This window comes from Aotus nancymaae, unplaced genomic scaffold (genome assembly GCF_030222135.1).
Source record: "Aotus nancymaae isolate 86718 unplaced genomic scaffold, 86718_ANA_hifiasm-v0.15.2.pri h1tg000010l, whole genome shotgun sequence".
NCBI classification, from domain to species: domain Eukaryota; kingdom Metazoa; phylum Chordata; class Mammalia; order Primates; family Aotidae; genus Aotus; species Aotus nancymaae.
Window position 1 is genome coordinate 65354875 of NW_026988421.1, and position 18088 is coordinate 65372962.

Consider the following 18088-nt stretch of genomic DNA (forward strand, 5'->3'; position numbering starts at 1 on the left):
TATGGGACATAAATTTATTCTTGTGCACAAACCAAAGTATTGTGACTCACACCCAACAAGCAAAGGAAATTAGCACTTTCCAGATTAAACCAAACATGGCTGGTGGTGGTCTTGGTGAGAAGGGAGTCCATATTCCTCTAAGATCAGAGATCAGGACCTGAAGCTAAAAGAAGCCAGAACTGGGGTTTTGAGGGATGGGGTGGGACTGAAAAGAGGTTTTGGCTCTAGGTGTTTCCCTGCTCTTTCCCAGGTAGTCATAGCAAGCCGCAGAAGACACACTGAAGGACAGACTCAAGGAAGGTCACACAGACACCAACTGTTCTTTCAACACTCAGCACACACCCTCACACCTCCCTTCCACCATCATCCTCTACCACTCCAACAAATACATTCTTCTCCCTCAAATTTTTTCCCAATCCTCCTCTCACACAAGGTTGGTTTCTTGTTACTCAACTCTACTTTCTGCCAATATGGCATTGTCCCTTACCATACTTCCATCTGTGGGCTCAAGTCACTTACACTCATTTCTGCCATTCTTCTGGTTTCCACCTCACTCTCCACACTCTGGCTCTCTTCTCCTTTCTCTCAAGCTCATGAGGCAATGAAGCCAATGATCTGTTTATTCTCAGAGGAAATTTTCTTTCATTTTTTCATTTCCTGGGTACTGGGTTGCTCAGCACTGGCCTCTCATGTTGCTAACTTTCTGAAACAGGAATAGAGTTATTTGTTCTATTCCTGGTCTAGCTGGTATAACTCAGCCCATGCAAACTGTCCTGGCCCTTCAGTCTTTTCATGCGCTGTAACTTTCACAAGATGCTGTACACTTGCTACAGACATTGGTCTCTAAGGAGTTATTCTCTAGTGAATCTCTTTCTCCCACTCAACTTCATGTGGGGATATCTGACCCTTCTATTAGTACAACAATAAGACTCAGATTGGGTCTTTATTTTTATTTCTTTATTTCTTTATTTATTTTGAGACGGAATTTCGCTCTTGTTACCCAGGCTGGAGTGCAATGGCATGATCTTGGCTCACTGCAGCCTCCACCTCCTGGGTTCAAGCAATTCTTCCGCCTCAGCCTCCCGAGTAGCTGTGACTACAGGCGCGCGCCACCATGCCTAGCTAATTTTTGTGTTTTTAGTAGAGACGGGGTTTCACCTTGTTGACCAGGATGGTCTTGATCTCTTGACCTCGTGATCCACCCGCCTCGGCCTCCCAAAGTGCTGGGATTATAGGCTTGAGCCACCGCGCCCGGCCGGGTCTTTGTTTTGACCTCTCCTCTTACTCATGCCTCAGATGAAAGAGCACATCTGTGCACACACACACACTTGCACATACACATACACACACATACAGGCCTAGATATATGCCAGGCAATCTTGGGAAAGCAGAGTGGGGGGTGGAGGTGGCTTAATGCAAACAGGGGTCAATTCACTCCCTTTGCTGTCTGCCTTGTGGTGAGCTTCTTGCCTGAGATGTTAGTGTTCACTTCTGCTGTGTGCTTCTCACTGAACATTAAAATGAGGCCCACAGAGAAAAGCTCAAATGTCAAGGAAGAGAGACCTGTGGAGGAATATGGGTGGAGAAACCTGGAAATAAAGACAGAGATCCAGGCAAGAAAATGCAGAGACAAAGAGAGGCAAAGGTATCAAAGCAGACATGGTTGGAAAGCGGCAGGGAGGTAGGGAGTGAGGAGGAAGGTGAGGGATGGGACATGAACTCGGAAAGTATCTCTTGCAGGAGGCAATTTAGCTTCCAGATGCCAGAGACAGGGAGTGGGATAGGGTAGGAGAAGCAACTTTAGGAACTGGATGTTCCACCTCTCCTTGGTCCTGGGACCTGTGCCTGCTCACTGGTGCCCTGCCCCAGGCTTCCACACATGAGCCTGCAATCCTGTTCTGGTGGCTGAGAATCGGGGCCTGGCTACCTGGAAACCACAGGAGCTGGGAGAAGCCCCAAGGCCCCTGGGAGACTCTGGAGGAGGGGCTGGGCTAGGAACAGGGGCTGACGCCAGCTCTGTTCTCCAGATGGGCTCATCCAGTGTAGTGGCTGCTCGTGGGGCAAGCACAGTGGGAGCGAGGGGCTCTGCAGTGGGCTGGGGCGCCGGAGTGGAAAACCGGCGAATCTCCTGGACTCGGGTAGTTTTGGGGGGCCCTGAGGCAGTGGGTCCAGGAGTCGGGGGAACCTCATCAAAACAGAACATGGCAGTTTTAAGTTGATAGGGCTGATGCCGCATAAAATCTAAAGCCTTAATGCCCTGCTTGGGTGTTGCCCGAGGCCCCTGGGATTGGGCCTTAGGGAGAGTTCGGGCCGCCTGGGGGAAAAAGGGGGAGAGCAGTGGGTTGTAAGCAATAGGAGGTGGGGCACGGATGTTGGGTGAATATTTCCAAGAAGAGGGCAAAGACGGGGTAGGAGAAGGACTTCTAGGCCGATGGCCAAGACCAGGACCAGGTGTACCTTCCACCACATACCTGTCCGCACGGCTCTGCCGCTTGGCAAACAGCTCCCCACCCCTGCCCTGCATCCTTGGTGGCTCAGGGATTCCAGCCGAAGGGGCTGCCCCATTCACGAGCCCATCAAGGAGCCCTCGAGACGGGGGCTTAGGAGCCACTGGGGGTGGAGTCTTAGGAGTCATAGGGGGCGGGGTCTTGGGAGCCATTGGAGGCGGGGTCTTAGGTGTCACGTGAGGCAGGGTCTTGTAACTTCTGGTCCCTACTGGCTGCATGAAGTTGCAGGCTTCGGCCCCAAGGCTCAGTGCGTCCTCCTCAGGACCAGATTCAGCACCTCCGGCCCGGGGCTTTTCATCCAGGTTCTGCACCAGCGATAGCAGCTCGGGGTTGGGCGAGTTCTTCGTCTCCTCCTTTCCAGGCCGGAACATCTGCTTCCGCGTCCCTCGGCGCCGGGCCTCCTGCAGGATACCCGTGCGTGCAGCTGGCACAGAGATGCGCTGCTCCCGAGTGCTGGAGGGCTCAGGGGCCGCTGGGCCTGGGGCGGCCGCCTCTGGGTACCCAAAGGGTCTGAGAGGCGCAGATAGGTAGATAGAAGCGGTGGAGGTCATTGCAGCTGCACTAGGAGGAGCGGGGGGCTCTGGGGCTCCGCCTGGGGTAACAGGCCGACTGGGGGCTGGGATGTACAGGGAACTGGTGGCTGTCACAGGGCCGGAGGAGCGTGGGGTGCTGGGGGAACCGGAGGCTGGCACGTGGCTGGCAACCCCTGAAGTCAAGCTGGGCAGAGGGGTGGGCCCCTGCGGAGAAGACAAGAAGGGGGGTGGGGCGGGACTGAGGTCCCTCAGGCTGTCGTTAGCTCTCTTGGGGGCTAGGGGCCGGAAAATAACCGAGGTGGTAGTTGTCCGCTGGCCTTGTAGACCCGGGGTAAAGGGCCTAGCTGACCGGTTAAAGATGCTTGGAGCTGGGGTCGGGGCCCCACCTGGTTGAAAGGGTCTGGGGCTGGCTACAGGGACCGGCAAGGGGCTGGGTGGGAGCACAGCCGCCTCCGGGGGAGCACTCTGGGCTCGAGGTGGTGACTGCAAGCCCTCCCCGTTGAGCATGGCTCCTGGTTCAGCCTTCGCCAGTTCCTGGGTGCTGGAGTCTGCACGCTGGCGCTGCTGTTCAAAGAGCTGCACCCCTCGCCCAGAGACCTCACTCAGCTGCCCTCCTAGCCCAGAGCCCTGGCCCTCTGCTGCTCTTGAGCCTGCCCTGGCAAGCTCCATGTCCAGATAGGGACTGTCCCAGTCAGATTGATTGGTGAGGCTGCGGGCGTCGGAGAAGGCTTCTTCGTCCAGCTCGGACTCACTCGTGGGGGGAATGCCGTCCTCCTCCTCCTCAGCGCCTGTCCCAGCAGCAGCCCCAAAGCTCACCAGGGTGTACTTCTTGGCTCTCTGCCGCCGTTTCTTAAACATAAGCACCCCTTTGGAGTGGGGGTTGGGGGCTGCAGTGAGCAGGGATGCAATTGTCCGGCATTTGGTCTTGGCCTCCTTTATGCTCTTCTCTTGAAGGCTCTCTGCACGTTGCAGTTCTGGGAAGGCCAAGAGGTAAAATGGTCAGTGGGGCTTCCCAGCCTCTTCTAGTCCTGTTCCTCAAGGCTTTCGCCCCCAGCCCCAGAAAGCTCCCTCTTTCACTGGCTCAACCCACAGTACCCTCTGTGGCAAAGTCCTCTGACTTAAGGGCAGAGTGGAGGGTGAAAGGTGAAACCAAGGACAGTTAAAGATAACGCAGAGTTCAGTTGGCTGCCCTGACACTGCTCTGACCACAGCCCTTCCATCCTACTAGTAAGATTAGCAGAATAGTCTTATTGCTATTGTGTTCCTATCTTCCAAGAGATGCGCTCTTATCCACCCCACACACATTCCTCACCTGCCTCCTATTCCTGACTGGCAATGGGGGGTGGGGGGAAGGATGTGTCACTCTCCATGGCAGACAGGGAGATAAGCAGGTCCCAGGGAGAGCAAAGATGAGAAGGAACACTTTTCACCCACCATAGGGACCACGTTAGGAGGCTTCTCACAAAGCTTAGGACTCATCCTTTCTGCTATCCCTTATCCCTATGATATGGACACAAAGAACCCTTAGCAATGAGGATCTTCATTCACAATTCCACCCCCCTCATGCAGTCCACATCATAGACATTCACAGAAATAACTCCCACCACACAGCACTTCAACAAGAATATCCATTTAGTGAAAGCCAACTCTAGGCGTTCTTTCTCCTATATACTTTTCTCTCTCATTCACATATACCCCAGCTTACATACACTTCTGTTTACTTACACATATGTAAACATACATATGCCCACATAAAAACACCATCACTCAAATACATTCACATACCTACATGCTCTAGGTGGCCCTTCTTCCCAGAGCTCTCACTGCAGAGACCCCGTTACTAACAGTCTAGATAGAATTTTAAAGTTTATCTCAGCCTTCCAACTCCCAGGGCAGTCCTCTGGGCTTCACACCCCTGCTACTCACAACCAGGAATAGTCTTGATCCAAGATGCAGGACAAGTTAGAGTGCTGTTCTCCAAGGAAACCCTCCAAATCTTTAGGATACCTCAAGGTCACCAGCTAAATATATTATTTCCCCTAAGCTGGGGATCATAGCGGGGTGGGCTTCTTTGGGTGTCAGAGCTGCCTCTAGGTAGAGAGCTCAGGCAGCCACTGCCAGCCAGGCACAAAAGGACTATGTGCTAAAGGGAACCAGGGCAGGGCTTTCCATGCCATGTGGGGCCTGGGTAGGTGGGGCCAAGAAATGGGAGAGGTAACCCTGCTGCTAGGACCCCGCCTTGCACATGGATACTCTCTGGTCCATGGTCCCCAGTTCCTCCTGAAAAATTCTTGAAATTCCATCTACTTTCCACTCAAGGTACCATGCTCCTTTGTAATTAGCTTGGTACCTTGAGTGGAAAGTAGATGGAATTTTTTCATTTTTGTCATTCCTCTCATCACAGCATTTATACCACAAAGTACTGCTGTGGATGAGACAACAGGCCCTGGAGTCAGAGTTCAGTTCAGGTTTTTGGTTCTTGGGAGAATTACCTCACCTCATTAAAGTTCAGTTTCCTCCTCTGTAAATGAGGGCAGACAATGGCTACCTCACAGGATTGCTATTAGGATTAAATGAGATAATAGAGTAAATTTAGCACTTAACACAATGTGAAGGCCCACTATAACTGTTACTATTAAAGCCTTCTTGACGCTATACTTTCTTGATATATATGGACACTTTCTTGTTCATACATATCTTCTCCCATGGACTCACACATACATGCCCTCATGTATTCATAATGTACTCACACACACTCTGTTCCCATGAGTTTTCTACAGCTCTGTAGTCACAAACCCCTTTGACATGTGGCCATAGGATCACTGAGAAAGGGGCAGTGAAACTCTCCTGAGAAAAGGAGGAAGAGGACAGCAAAAAGGAAGGAACAGGATAGTAAGACCTTTCCCAAAGACTGCCCTTCCTAAACTGTTGACATCTTTCCCTCCATTCTAGATCACAGACTCTCATAGATATGAAAGGGTAGTACCTGCATAGAATGAGTCTTGGAGCTCAGGAACTGGGTCTGGGGCTTTGTCGTAGCTGGCTTGGCTGAGGGGCTCTTGGCTGATGGGCTCAAAGGTCTCCATGCTGAGAAAGGCAGTGTTGGCTGGAGCAGGACCAGCTTGAGCCACCCCCCATGCCTTTTAAAGCCCCTTTGTCTTGTCCCCAGAGCTGGCAGCTGAATGAGCTCACTGTGCTATTTTTGGAGACCGGCCCTCTCCCTTCTCTGGGCTGCCCCACAAGTGCTGGTGTGATGGACGTGGGCACCTGCCTCCCCTTCCCCCAACCCTCCCACAGTAGACAATGAGGTCTGCTTGACTAAAAATATCTCTGAGCCAGTAACTACAGTCTCACCCAGCATGATAGGAAGGGAGGGGGAGGTAAGTAGAGAACTGAGGAAAGCATGGGATCCTAGGCATGCATCTGGAATTCCTGGGATATTGGACAATCAGGGATGTCAGACTCTCAACTCTCATGTCCTTAGCCTCCATTCCAAACTGAGAAACACAAAGCTCTATGGATCAGGAATCAAAATGGTAGAGGAGAGGAAAGAAATACAACTAGAGAGGGAATCCTGAGATTTCAGAGGTGACAAGAACGATCTCTGTGGGAAAGGCACAGGAGGCATAGAGCAGGGAGAAAGTTTATCCTTAGACCTTGTTCTGTAGCTCACATCAAAAATAGCAAAGAGCCTGAGATAAGTGGAATGGGCTTTTTCTGTCCAGGCCAACATTCTTGCCTGAGATAAGGTGCCAAAGCCAAAGCTCCCTCCCTCTGCTACTTCCTCAGGGTCTCATGATCATTCCATAGCCTCTCGGTCCCCAGGAATCCTAGCTGAACTTGCAAATGTCAAAGGTGCCTTCAATTAATACTATAAAGAACCCCTGTAGCTTTGACCCACTTTTATTTATTTATTTTTATTTATTTATTTTGAGGGTGTTGCTCTGTTGCTCACACTGGAGTGCAGTGGTGCAAACATGACTTTCTGCAGCCTCAACCTCCCAGGCTCAAGTGATCCTCCTGCCTCAGCCTCCCAAGTAGCTGGGACCATAGGCATGTGCCACCATGCCTGTCTAATTTTTAAATTTTTAGTGGAGACAAGGTCTCACCATGTTGTCCTGGCTGGTCTCAAACTCCTGAGTTCAAGCGATCCTCCCACCTCAGCCTTCCAAAGTGCTGGGATTACAGGTGTGAGCCACCTCATCTAGCCTTCGACCTGCTTTTAAATACTCCCTTGTCCTGTGTCTGTACTCTGCCTTTACCCCATCATGACACACAATAACAATTATCACCACCACCAAACCCTTCATCTATTCATGTCCCTTTCCAACTTCCCTACTTACCCTGTTCCTGGGTTGAACTGAATCACCTTATCCTTTTGCCACATTGGTTCAAACAGCAAAAATAATGGGTGCCACAAGAATAGTTATGCTCCCCTTCTACTCATTACTCTTCTCCTCTTGTCCCCAAGACTGTATCCAAAGGGCATAAGGTAGGGAGAATGTATGGCTATAGAATAGTGGATTTAAGGCTCAGATTGAAGGATCCTGGCTGGGGAAAAGGGGTTCAGACACTCACTGGCTTGCTTGGCCTTCTGGGTGTAGGTGGTAGTAAGATCTTCTGCCACTGGGTGGGGAACAGGCCCCACCATAGGGATGAGATGAGGACCAGGCCGGAGGGGGCCGTGGGGTAACAGCAGAGCCTCAGCTGCGGGTGGCTGAAGAGCTGCCCCATCCTCCCAAGATGGGGAGCTCACACGGCTATCACCCTGGCTAGGAGGGCCAGGGATAGTAGGTGCCGGCTCTGCAGGGCTGTCAGACAGGTAGACCTCATCAGGTGGGGCACCCGGGGTAGGCCTTGTGGGGCCTCGGCGGCGAGGTCGGCGGGGCTTCTCCTGGGTGGCAGGGCCATCAGCATCACTGTCAGTCTCTCCATAGTAAGCCTCACTATCAGGAGGTGAACGAAGGCTCCCAGGCTGCAGAGGCTGAGGAACTGGAGCACCAGGGGGCTCAGGACTCAGTGGAGATAAGGGTGACAGCACCTGAAGCTCATGGGGAGATGGAGATTGCACAGGCCCCTCGTCTGCTACCCTGTATAGGAAAGATGACAGAGCTTGAGAGATGGGTACTGAAGCAAGAAAGATCTGGAAGGGATGGAAGAAAGAGGTAAGGGAGAGAGAAGGCTGTCATACAGTTGGAATGGGTGGGCCAGGAAAGGTGAAGATTTGAAGACAAACTAGGAGGCAAATATGCTTGAAGGGCCACGAGTGGAAACAGACTTAGAAGAAGATGTAATGAGGAGACAGGCCAGAGATCGAAGTAGGTCAATCAGTCAAATACCCACTGACACCCCCCCCTTAATTGCAGATACATTCAAGCCCTCTGGGAGATAGACACAAACCATCTACACTCCAGCAGAAATGCATGAGCAGAAATAAGTACCTGTTAGTTTCTAAAGCCAGGCCAGTGAGACATAGAGCTGAGACAGGCAATGGGAGTCCGGGATTAGGGAATGAAAAGGGGAGGGAGGTCCATACCGTTGCACAGTGAGGACAAGCTGATTTCCTGAGGCATCGATGAGGCTCATGGCACTGGCATGGGAGAGGTTGGTGCAAGAGATCCCATTGATTGCCAAGAGCTGGTCCCTCTCTCGGAGTCCTGCTCTGCCAGCCTGGCTCCGTCTTCGAATCTGAGATGTTGAAAGATATGTTGAAGGATGTTGATTGTAGGTAAGAGAGTGCTCCAAAGGGAATAGAATGACAGGAAAAGGCAGGAAGGACCCATAGCAGGGGATTTTACTTTGCAGGGTAAGAAGGGTGGGGAGATGCATGGAAGTGGCTGCAGTTGAAGTGGCCTATCTAGAGGGAAGAAAGTACAGATTGGAGGAAGAAATACATCATATGGTGGGAGACAGGGTAACCACTGAATGAAAGAGGCTTGGGAAGAACTGCATGGGGTCGGTACTAAAAATGGTGGTTTTTTAGTATGTCGGGCACAGTGGGTCACACCTATAATCCCAGCACTTTGGGAGGCCTAGGCAGGTGGATCACTTGAGGTCAGGAATTCGAGACCAGCCTGGCCAACATGATGAAACACTGTCTCTACTAAAAGTACAAAAATCAGCCAGGTATTATGGCATGCACTTGGAATCCCAGGTACTTGGGAGGCTGAGGCAGGAGAATCGCTTGAACTGGGAAATGGACGTTACGGCAAGCCAAGATCATACCACTGCACTCCAGCCTGGGTGACAGAGTAAGACTGTCACACAGAAAGGATAGGATAGGAAAGGAAAGGAAAAAGGAAAGGGAAGGGAAAGGGAAGGGAAGGGATGGGGAAAGGGGAAGGGGGAGGGGAAAGGGGAAGGGGAAGGGGAAAAGGGGAGAAGGGGAAGGGGAAAAGGGGAGAAGGGGAAGGGGAAAAGGGGAGGAAAAGGGGAAGGGAAAGGGAAAGGAGAAGGGAAGGGGAAGGAAAAGGGAAGGGGAAGGGAAGGGAAAGGGGAAAGGAAAGGAAAGAAAACAAAAGATTATCTCCACAAACTTTTTCTCTAAGAGCAATATCTATATTGGCCAGTAATTCTCTATTAGGCCTTGGAACCCCTGGTGCCATTACACAGTGAAGATTTTAGAACAAAACTCCAGACTGGAGGGAGTCCAGTGGGATTCTGCGAGATTGTGATTATTTGTGTATATGTGTGCCATGTGTACACACAAATGTATATACACTAAGGTAACAGTAGTAGTGGCTACCATTTATTGGATTCTTACTAAGTGCTGGGCACTGTGCTACATGTATTATTGCATTTAATCCTTAAAATGGTTCCATGAAGTAAGTACAAGTACTATTATTACTCACATTTTACAGTTTGGAAAACTAAGCCTGTAGGGTGAAACCAAAAGGGTAATGACTTCATCTGTGGGGCCAGATCTTGCCATAACCCTCCTAGCACCTAAAAATGTCTTGCCTAGTAAGAGAAAGGATCTGACCTAGGAAACCCTTTTCCTAGGTCACTGAAGGCATGGGCAGGGCAGGGTGAGACAGGGTAGGGCTGGGCTGGGCTAGGCTGAGTAAGACAGTCTCAGTTCATCACGTATCAGTTCAGTCAGAGAGAAATTAGAATCTTCCCCGTATTTCTGGAGTTTGGAATAGAGGCACATACCCAGCAGAACAAACACTGGATGACCAGAGCTGGGCCTCTGATACCACAGTGCTGCAGGGAACTGAAACAGAGCCTTTCTTTTTCCTGTGCTCCCTGGAAACCACGAATTCTCTTTTCTAATAGACCTCCACAAGAAGCCTGTAGTCAGACACTACTCCCACTATGAGACTTGAGCATACTTCCCTGCCCATTACCCACCCCATCTTCACAGCCTCCCATTCCCCCAACCCCCACCATATTCCACCACAAGTCTCTTCCCAGGGTCCCTTGGGTTCCCTTTCCCTGAAGCCACATTTCAGGGGCTCTCCCTTACCTTGGACACCTGTAAGGGTTTCCTCTGCTCGGCCCCCCCCTGAAGTCGGAAGCCCCAGGGGGCTCCCCCTGATAGTGTGACCAGCACCTCCTCCTCAGCACCCATCGCTCAGCTTGGCCTATGGCCCCTGGAGTTTGAACAGTGTCCCAGGGCAAGATGTTGAGGTGCTCGTACCCCGTCCGGCCTTCCTGTCCGGCTGTCCTGCTCCTGCTGCCCCAGGCCTACCCCCAACAACACACACCACAGGGAGGCAATTTGGCCCTGGGATCATTACAGTCCAGCACATGTGTCCCGTCAATCGGAGATGTGCTCAAAATAGATGCCGCTTATACTCCCCTCCCTCCCCCATCTGTGTTATTCCTAGAGCTAATTATAGTACAAACTTCTGCCCTCCATGTTCCCCATTCTCCTGCATGGGCCTTTTATTCAGGACTCAGAATACAAACTCTCTGGGCTCTATAACTAACGTATAACTTTCAGGAACTGAACCTTCTCTAATAGGATCATAGACTAATCTCAACTGCTTTCCTGCAAAGACCTTTCAAAGTGGCAGCAGCAGGGGCTTCAATTCCATAGCTGGCAAAGAACGGCTGGACTTGCTCCAAGATTCCAGGAGAGAGTTCGCCCTCGCTATATGGATGTATCTGTTAATTAAAATGGAGGGCCAGGTATGGTGGCTCACGCCTGTAATCCTAGCACTTTGGGAGGCCAAAGTGGGTGGATTGCTTGAGTCCAGGAGTTCGAGACCAGCCCAGGCAACATGGTGAGACCCCTGTCTTTTTTTTCATTAAAAAATATTTTTAAAAAAACTTTAAAAAATTACCTATTGCAATTCATATATGGTCATGAAATGGACATGGATAGGTATGCATAAACATAACAACCCATGTTAATAAAAACCTCTACTTGTCTCTAGGTTTCCATTACGAGAATGTCTCTGTTACAAGGCATAACATTATGGTGCTATAACTGTGATTATCAAAGGCTACAGAGTTTCATGAAATATTTAGCATACACCTAGTGTATGCTAAATACTGTTTGCCTTGGTATATGCCTCTATGTCCTAGAAACACTTGGGCTGGCTGCAGTAGCTCATGCCTGTAATCCCAGCACTCTGGGAGGCTGAGGCAGGTGAATCGCTTGACCCCAGGAGTTCAAGACCTGGACAACATGGTGAGACCCCGTTTCTACAAAAAATATAAAAAATTTAGCCAGGCCTGCCCAGTGACATGCTCCTGTAGTCCCAGCTACTTGGGAGACTGAGGTGGGAGGCTCACTTGAGCCCTGGAGATCGAAGCTACAGTGAGTTGTGATCCTGCCACTGAACTCTAACCTGGGTGACAGAGCGAGACCCTGTCTCAAAAAGAAAGAAAGGAAGAAAAAGAAAGAAAGGAAGGAAGGAAGGGAAGGAAAAGAAAAGAATGAACAAAAGAGAGAGAGAAAGACAGAGGGGAGCAAACACTTGGAGGCAACAGAGGGAGACTCGATCTCCAAAAAGGAAGAAGAAAATACTTGGGATTTTGGGTCAGAACTGAACTTGGGTTCTTTTTTTTTTTAGACAGAGTTTCACTCTTGTTGCTCAGGCTGGAGTGCAATGACGCAAGACCACTGCAACCTCCACCTCCTGGGTTCAAGCAATTGTCCTGTCTCAACCTCCCAAGTAGCTGAGACTATAGGTGCCTGCCACCATGCCCGGCTAATTTTGTATTTTTAGTTTTTAGAGACAGGGTTTCACCATGTTGGCCAGACTGGTGTTGAACTCCTGGCCTCAAGTGATGGACCCACCTCGGCCTCCCAAAGTGCTGGAATTACAGGTGTGAGCCACTGCACCAGGCCTGAACTTAGGTTCTTTTTCCGTCACTTACTAGCTATGTGACCTCAGGCAGGGCAGTCACTTGGCCTCATCAGTAAAAAGAGGATCTAAATATCTATTGATTCACTATCCAAACATTTATTGTTAGCTACATGTCAGCCATTGTGGTATACCATTGGCTTTTAATTAACCCTCAGTGCATATTAAAATCACCTAGAAACTTTTACAGCTACCAAGTCCCTAAAATAAGACAACATATAGGATTAGATGATTATATGACAAATTTTACACGCGCGCACACACAAACACACACACACCCAGGCCTCAGCCTTAGGGACTGATTTTATTGATCTGGTACCTGGTAGTGGCATTTTAAAAAGCATCACAAGGCCAAGTGCAGTGGCTCATGCCTGTAATGTCAAAACTTTGGAAGCCCAAGGCAGGTGGACCACCTGAGGTCAGGAATTTGAGACCAGCTTGACAAACATGGTGAAACTCCATTTCTACTCAAAATACAAAAATTAGCCAGTGGGATGGCATATGCCTGTAATCCCAGCTACTTGGGAGGCTGATGCAGGAGAATCACTTGAACCCGGGAGGTGGAGGTTGCAGTGAGCTGAGATCACACCATTGCACTCCAGCCTGGGCAACAAGAGCGAAACTCTGTCTCAAAAATAAAAGTAAAAATTACCACAGATGATTCTAATATGTAACCAAAGTTGAGTGCACTGAGTAGAAGCCAATAAATTGCAACACATTAGTCTGTATTCTCAAGAAACTATGGTCCCAGGCTGGGTATGGTGGCTCATGCCTGTTACCCCAGCATTTTGGGAGGCCGAGGCGGATCCATCACTTGAGGCCAGAAGTTCGAGAACAGCCTAGCCAACATGGTGAGACCCTGTCTCTACTAAAAAACAAAATTAGGCCAGGCGCGGTGGCTCATGCCTGTAATCTCAGCACTTTGGGAGGCCGAGGCGGGCGGATCACAAGGTCAAGAGATCGAGACCATCCTCGCCATGATGAAACCCCGTCTCTACTAAAAATACAAAAATTAGCTGGGCATGGTGGCACATGCCTGTAGTCCCAGCTACTCAGGAGGCTGAGGCGGAAGAACCGCTTGAACCCAGGAGGTGGAGGTTACAGTGAGTCAAGACTGTGCCACTGCACTCCAGCCTGGCGACAGAGCAAGACTCCGTCTCAAAAAAAAAAAAAAAAAAATACAAAATTAGCTGGGTGTGGTGGCACATACCTGTAATCTCAATTACTAGGGTGGCTGAGGAAGGATAATCACTTGAACCCAGGAGGCAGAGGCTGCAGTGAGATTGTGCCACTGGCCTCCAGCCTGGGCAAAAGAGTGAGACTCTGTCAAAAAAAGAAAAACCAAGAACTATGGTACAGGCATGCTGGCTTATGCCTATAATCCCAGCATTTTTTTTTTTTTTTTTTGAGAGAGTCTCGCTGTGCCCCCCAGGCTGGAATGCAGTGGCACAATCTCCACTCACTGCAACCTCCGCCTCCTGGGTTCAATCAATTTTCCTGCCTCAGCCTCCCAAGTAGCTGGAATTTTAGGTATGCGCCACCATGCCCGGCTAATTTTTTTGTACTTTTAGTAGAGACGGGGATTCACCATATTAGCCAGGCTGGTCTCAAACTCCTAACCTGGTGATTCACTTGCCTTGGCCTCCCAAAGTGTTGGGATTACAGGCATGAGCCACTGTGCCTGGCCATCCCAGTGCTTTGGAAGGCCAGGGCGGGCAGATTGCTTGAGCCCAGGAGTTTGAGACCAGCCTGGGTAACATGGTGAAACCCTGTCTCTGCAAAAAATACAAAACTTAGCTAGCTAAGCGTGGTGGTACATGCCTGTAGTCCCGGCTACTAGGGAGGCTGAGTGGGGAGGATCACTTGAGCCTGGCAGGCGGAGGTTGCAGTGAGCCACGATTGGGCCACTGCACTCCAGCCTGGGTGACAGAGACTCTGTCTCAAAAAAAAAGGTGGAGGGAGGGGAAAGAAACTGAATCTATTATCTACCACTTAGTAGGGGTGCAATCTTTTTTTTTTTTTGAGACAGAGTCTCACTCTGTCACCCAGGCTGGAGTGCAATGGTGTGGTCTCGGCTCACTGCAAACTTTGCCTCCCAGGTTCAGGCGATTCTCCTGCCTCAGCCTCTTGAGTAGCTGGGACTACAGGTGCATGCCACCACATCTGGCTAATTTTTCTGTTTTTAGTTAAGACAGTGTTTCACCATGTTGGCCAGGCTGGTCTCAAACTCCTGACCTCAGGTGAACCACCTACCCTGGCCTCCCAAAGTGCTAGGATTACAGGCATGAGCCACTGGGCCCCAATGGTGTTTTTTTGTTTTTGTTTTTTTTTTTAATAAAATCTGCTCTGTTGCCCAGGCTGGAGTGCAGTGGCACAATCTCAGCTCACTACAACGTCCGCCTCCCGGGTTCAAACGATTCTCGTGCCTCAGCCTCCAGAGTAGCTGGGATTACAGGTGTGTGCCACCACGCCTGGCTAAATTTTTTAGTTTTAGTAGAGGTTGGGTTTCTCCATGTTGGCCAGGCTGGTCTCAAACTCTTAACCTCAGGTGATCCACCGGCCTCGGTCTCCCAAAGTGCTAGGATTACAGGCGTGAGCCACTGTGCCCTGTCCTAGGGGTGCAACCTTAAGCAAGACAGGATATTTACTTTCCTATATTGATATGAGTCAAGTGGGATAAACCATGTGAAAATGTTTAGCAGAGGACCCAGTTTAGGTCATATGCTCAACATATGTTAGCTGAATTTGGCAAATTTTTCACCTAGACTGGTGGTTTTCAATTGGCAATGGAATCACCTGGAGGGCCTTAAACCATAGCTTGCTGGGCCCCACCTCCAGAATTTCTGACTCAATCTAACTAAAGTGGGTCTGAAATGTGCATTTCTAGCAAGTTTCCAGGTGATGATACAGCTGATCACATTTTGAGAACCACTGATCTTGACTATAAACTGAGGAAAGGTCAGGTATGGTGGCTTCACACTTGTAACACCAGCAATTTGGGAGGCTAAGGTGGGAGGAATTTGAGATCACCCTGGACAACGTAGTGAGAACTCATCTCTACAAGAAATTAGCCAGACATGGTGGCATCTGTAGCCCCAGCAACTTAGCAGGCTGAGGCAGGAGGACTACTTGAGCCCAGCCTGAGCAACAGAGCAAAACGGTCTCAAAAACAAAACAGGCCAGGCACGGTGGCTCACACCTGTAATCCCAGCACTTTGGGAGGCCGAGGTGGGCAGATCACGAGGTCAGATAGAGACCATCCTGGCCAACATGGTGAAACCCTGTCTTTACTAAAAATACAAAAATTAGCTAGGTGTGGTGATATGTGACTGTAATCCCAGCTACTCGAGAGGCTGATACACGAGAATCACTTGAACCCAGGAGGTGGAAGTTGCAGTGAGGGAGATCATGCCACTGCACTCCAGCCTGGCGACAGAGCCAGACTCCGCCTCAAAAAAACAAAACAAGGCTGGGTACAGTGGCTCATGCCTGTAATCTCAGCACTTTGAAAGGCCGTGGTAGGTGGATCACGAGGTCAGGAGTTCGAGACCAGCCTGGTCAACATAGTGAAACCCTGTCTTTACTAAAAATACAAAAATTAGCTGGGTATGATGGCATGTGCCTGTAGTCTCAGCTACTCGGGAGGCTGAGGCAAGAGAATCACTTGAACTCGGGAGTCGGAGGTTGCAGTGAGCTGAGACCATGCCATTGCACTCCAGCCTGGGTGACAGTGAGACTCCATTTCAAAACAAACAAACAAACAAAAACAACAGAGTATAGGAACGATCTGCCTGTTTAGTAAAGCATTCTCAATGCCTAATACATAGTTTCCAGCACAGCCTAAAGTGCGAATTTTTCAACAAATAAACCACTCTGTGCCTCAGAATAACTGATTTTTACTGTCAATAATATAACACTTTTGTTTACTACTATATTTCCAGAACCAAGAACATGGCTTGGCACACAGTGCAAGTGCCCAGTGGGTTCACCCTGCCTTCTGCCTAGACAGAGCCACTTCATCAAGACAGAATTGCAATGGAGTAATTCACATAGAGCTGGCTGTGTGGGTGACCAGAATTTTATTACTCAAATTAGTCTCCCTGAGCATTCAAGGATCAGAATTCTTAAAGATAACTTGGCAGGTAGGAGCTTGGGTCAAGTTGAAGATGGAATCATAGGCGGTGGAAGTGAGGTTTTCTTGCTGTTTTCTGTTTTTGGATGGGATGGATGAGCTGGATCCAACTGATCCAGCTGATCCAAAGAGTGCAGGGTCTGCAAAATATCTCAAGCACTGATCTTAGGTTTTACAATAGTGATGTTGTTCCTAGGAGCAATTTGGGGAGGCTGAGACTCTTAGAGCCAGAGGCTGATGACCCCTAAACTGTAATTTCTAATCTTGTAGCTAATCTGTTAGTCCTTTAAAGGCAGACTGGGCGCGGTGGCTCACGCCTGTAATCCCAGCACTTTGGCAGGCCGAGGCGGGTGGATCACGAGGTCAAGAGAGCGAGACCATCCTGGTCAACATGGTGAAATCCCGTCTCTACCAAAAATACAAAAAATTAGCTGGGCATAGTGGCGCATGCCTGTAATCTCAGCTACTCAGGAGGCTGAGGCAGGAGAATTGCCTGACCCAGGAGGCGGAGGTTGCGGTGAGCCGAGATCGCACCATTGCACTCCAGCCTGGGTAACAAGAGCAAAACTCTGTCTCAAAAAAAATAAAATAAATTAATAAAATAAAGGCAGACTGGTCCCCAGGCAAGAAGGGTGTTTTTTCAAGAAGGGCTATTATGAACTGAATTTCCTCCCAAAGTTAGTTCCTGAACAAGGAGCGCTTAAAGGTTAGAAGCAAGATGGCGTCGGTTAGGTCTGATTTCTTACACTGTCATAATTTCCTCAGTTATAATTTTGCAAAGGCAGTTTCAACAGCAGTGCTCGAAAAATTATTACATGAATTAACAGGGCTGGGAGCGGTGGCTCACGCCTGTAATCCTAACACTTTGTGAGGCCGAGGAGGGCAGATCACCAGGTCAGGAGTACAAACCAGCCAGACCAACATGGTGAAACCCCCTCTCTACTAAAAATACAAAATTAGCTGGGCGTGATGGCATGTGCCTGTAATCCCAGCTACTCAGGAGGCTGAGGCAGGAGAATCGCTTTAGGCTGGGAAGTGGAGGTTGTAGTGAGCTGAGAGAGTGCCACTGCACGCCAACCTGGGCAACAGAGCAAGACACCATCTCTTAAAAAAAAAAAAAGAAAAAGGAAAAAAAATAGTACTGAAAAGTTCAAATGAGATCATGTTTATGACAAAGAAATCTTATCACTGTTAGCTATAATTAGTCATTAAACAGGGTAATAATTACCGCAGGAACTGTAACTCTTCCAACGGAGAGCAGAGATCTTTTGGCTCTGATAGAGCTCTGGCTCTAAACGAAGGCGCTGTATAAAAATGGTTAAATAGTAACAACTGACCTTTACTGAGTGCCTACTAAGATGCCAGGCGGCCTATGTGACCTAATTTCATACCCTCAACTAGTTCTTATACAGGAATTATTATTTCCATTTTATAGATGAAAGAAACAGACGCCCAAGCTAGGAAACTGTAGAGCCAGACCTCAGACCCCTACATGAAAACTGAATCCGTTGGTACCCTTTACCACCATCACACGTTCCGCAAATCTCATGACCAGCAAAGGCAATGCGTGAGCTCCACCCAGCGGACGGAAATCAA

General features: G+C 49.5%; 1 protein-coding gene across 4 annotated transcripts; it reads right to left on the reverse strand.

Annotated features, from left to right (window-relative positions):
* SYNPO2L (synaptopodin 2 like) lies at positions 1-18053 on the reverse strand. Of its 4 annotated transcripts, none has more exons than XM_012460198.3 (4): positions 17721-18053; positions 8577-8728; positions 7619-8130; positions 1-4014 (listed from the first exon to the last, which is right to left on the reverse strand). In XM_012460198.3, the coding sequence occupies exons 2-4, from the start codon at positions 8624-8626 to the stop codon at positions 1850-1852; spliced, it is 2727 nt and encodes a 908-aa protein (XP_012315621.2). In that variant the 5' UTR covers positions 8627-8728; positions 17721-18053; the 3' UTR covers positions 1-1849. The 4 variants fall into 4 exon arrangements, with proteins under 4 accessions (XP_012315621.2, XP_012315622.2, XP_012315620.2 ...); XM_012460199.3 differs by lacking the exon at positions 17721-18053 and adding an exon at positions 10683-10806; XM_012460197.3 differs by lacking the exon at positions 17721-18053 and adding an exon at positions 10509-10806.
* Positions 18054-18088: the final 35 nt, after the last annotated feature.

What these genes read in the sequence shown, in the direction of transcription:
- SYNPO2L (XM_012460197.3), bottom strand. Translation starts at nt 10,613, where the DNA reads ATGGGTGCTGAGGAGGAGGTGCTGGTCACACTATCAGGGGGAGCCCCC. An exon ending in AACCCTTACAGGTGTCCAAG is followed by an intron (nt 8,729 to 10,508) that starts GTAAGGGAGAGC and finishes TCAACATCTCAG; the next exon opens with ATTCGAAGACGGAGCCAGGC. An exon ending in CTTGTCCTCACTGTGCAACG is followed by an intron (nt 8,131 to 8,576) that starts GTATGGACCTCC and finishes TTTCCTATACAG; the next exon opens with GGTAGCAGACGAGGGGCCTG.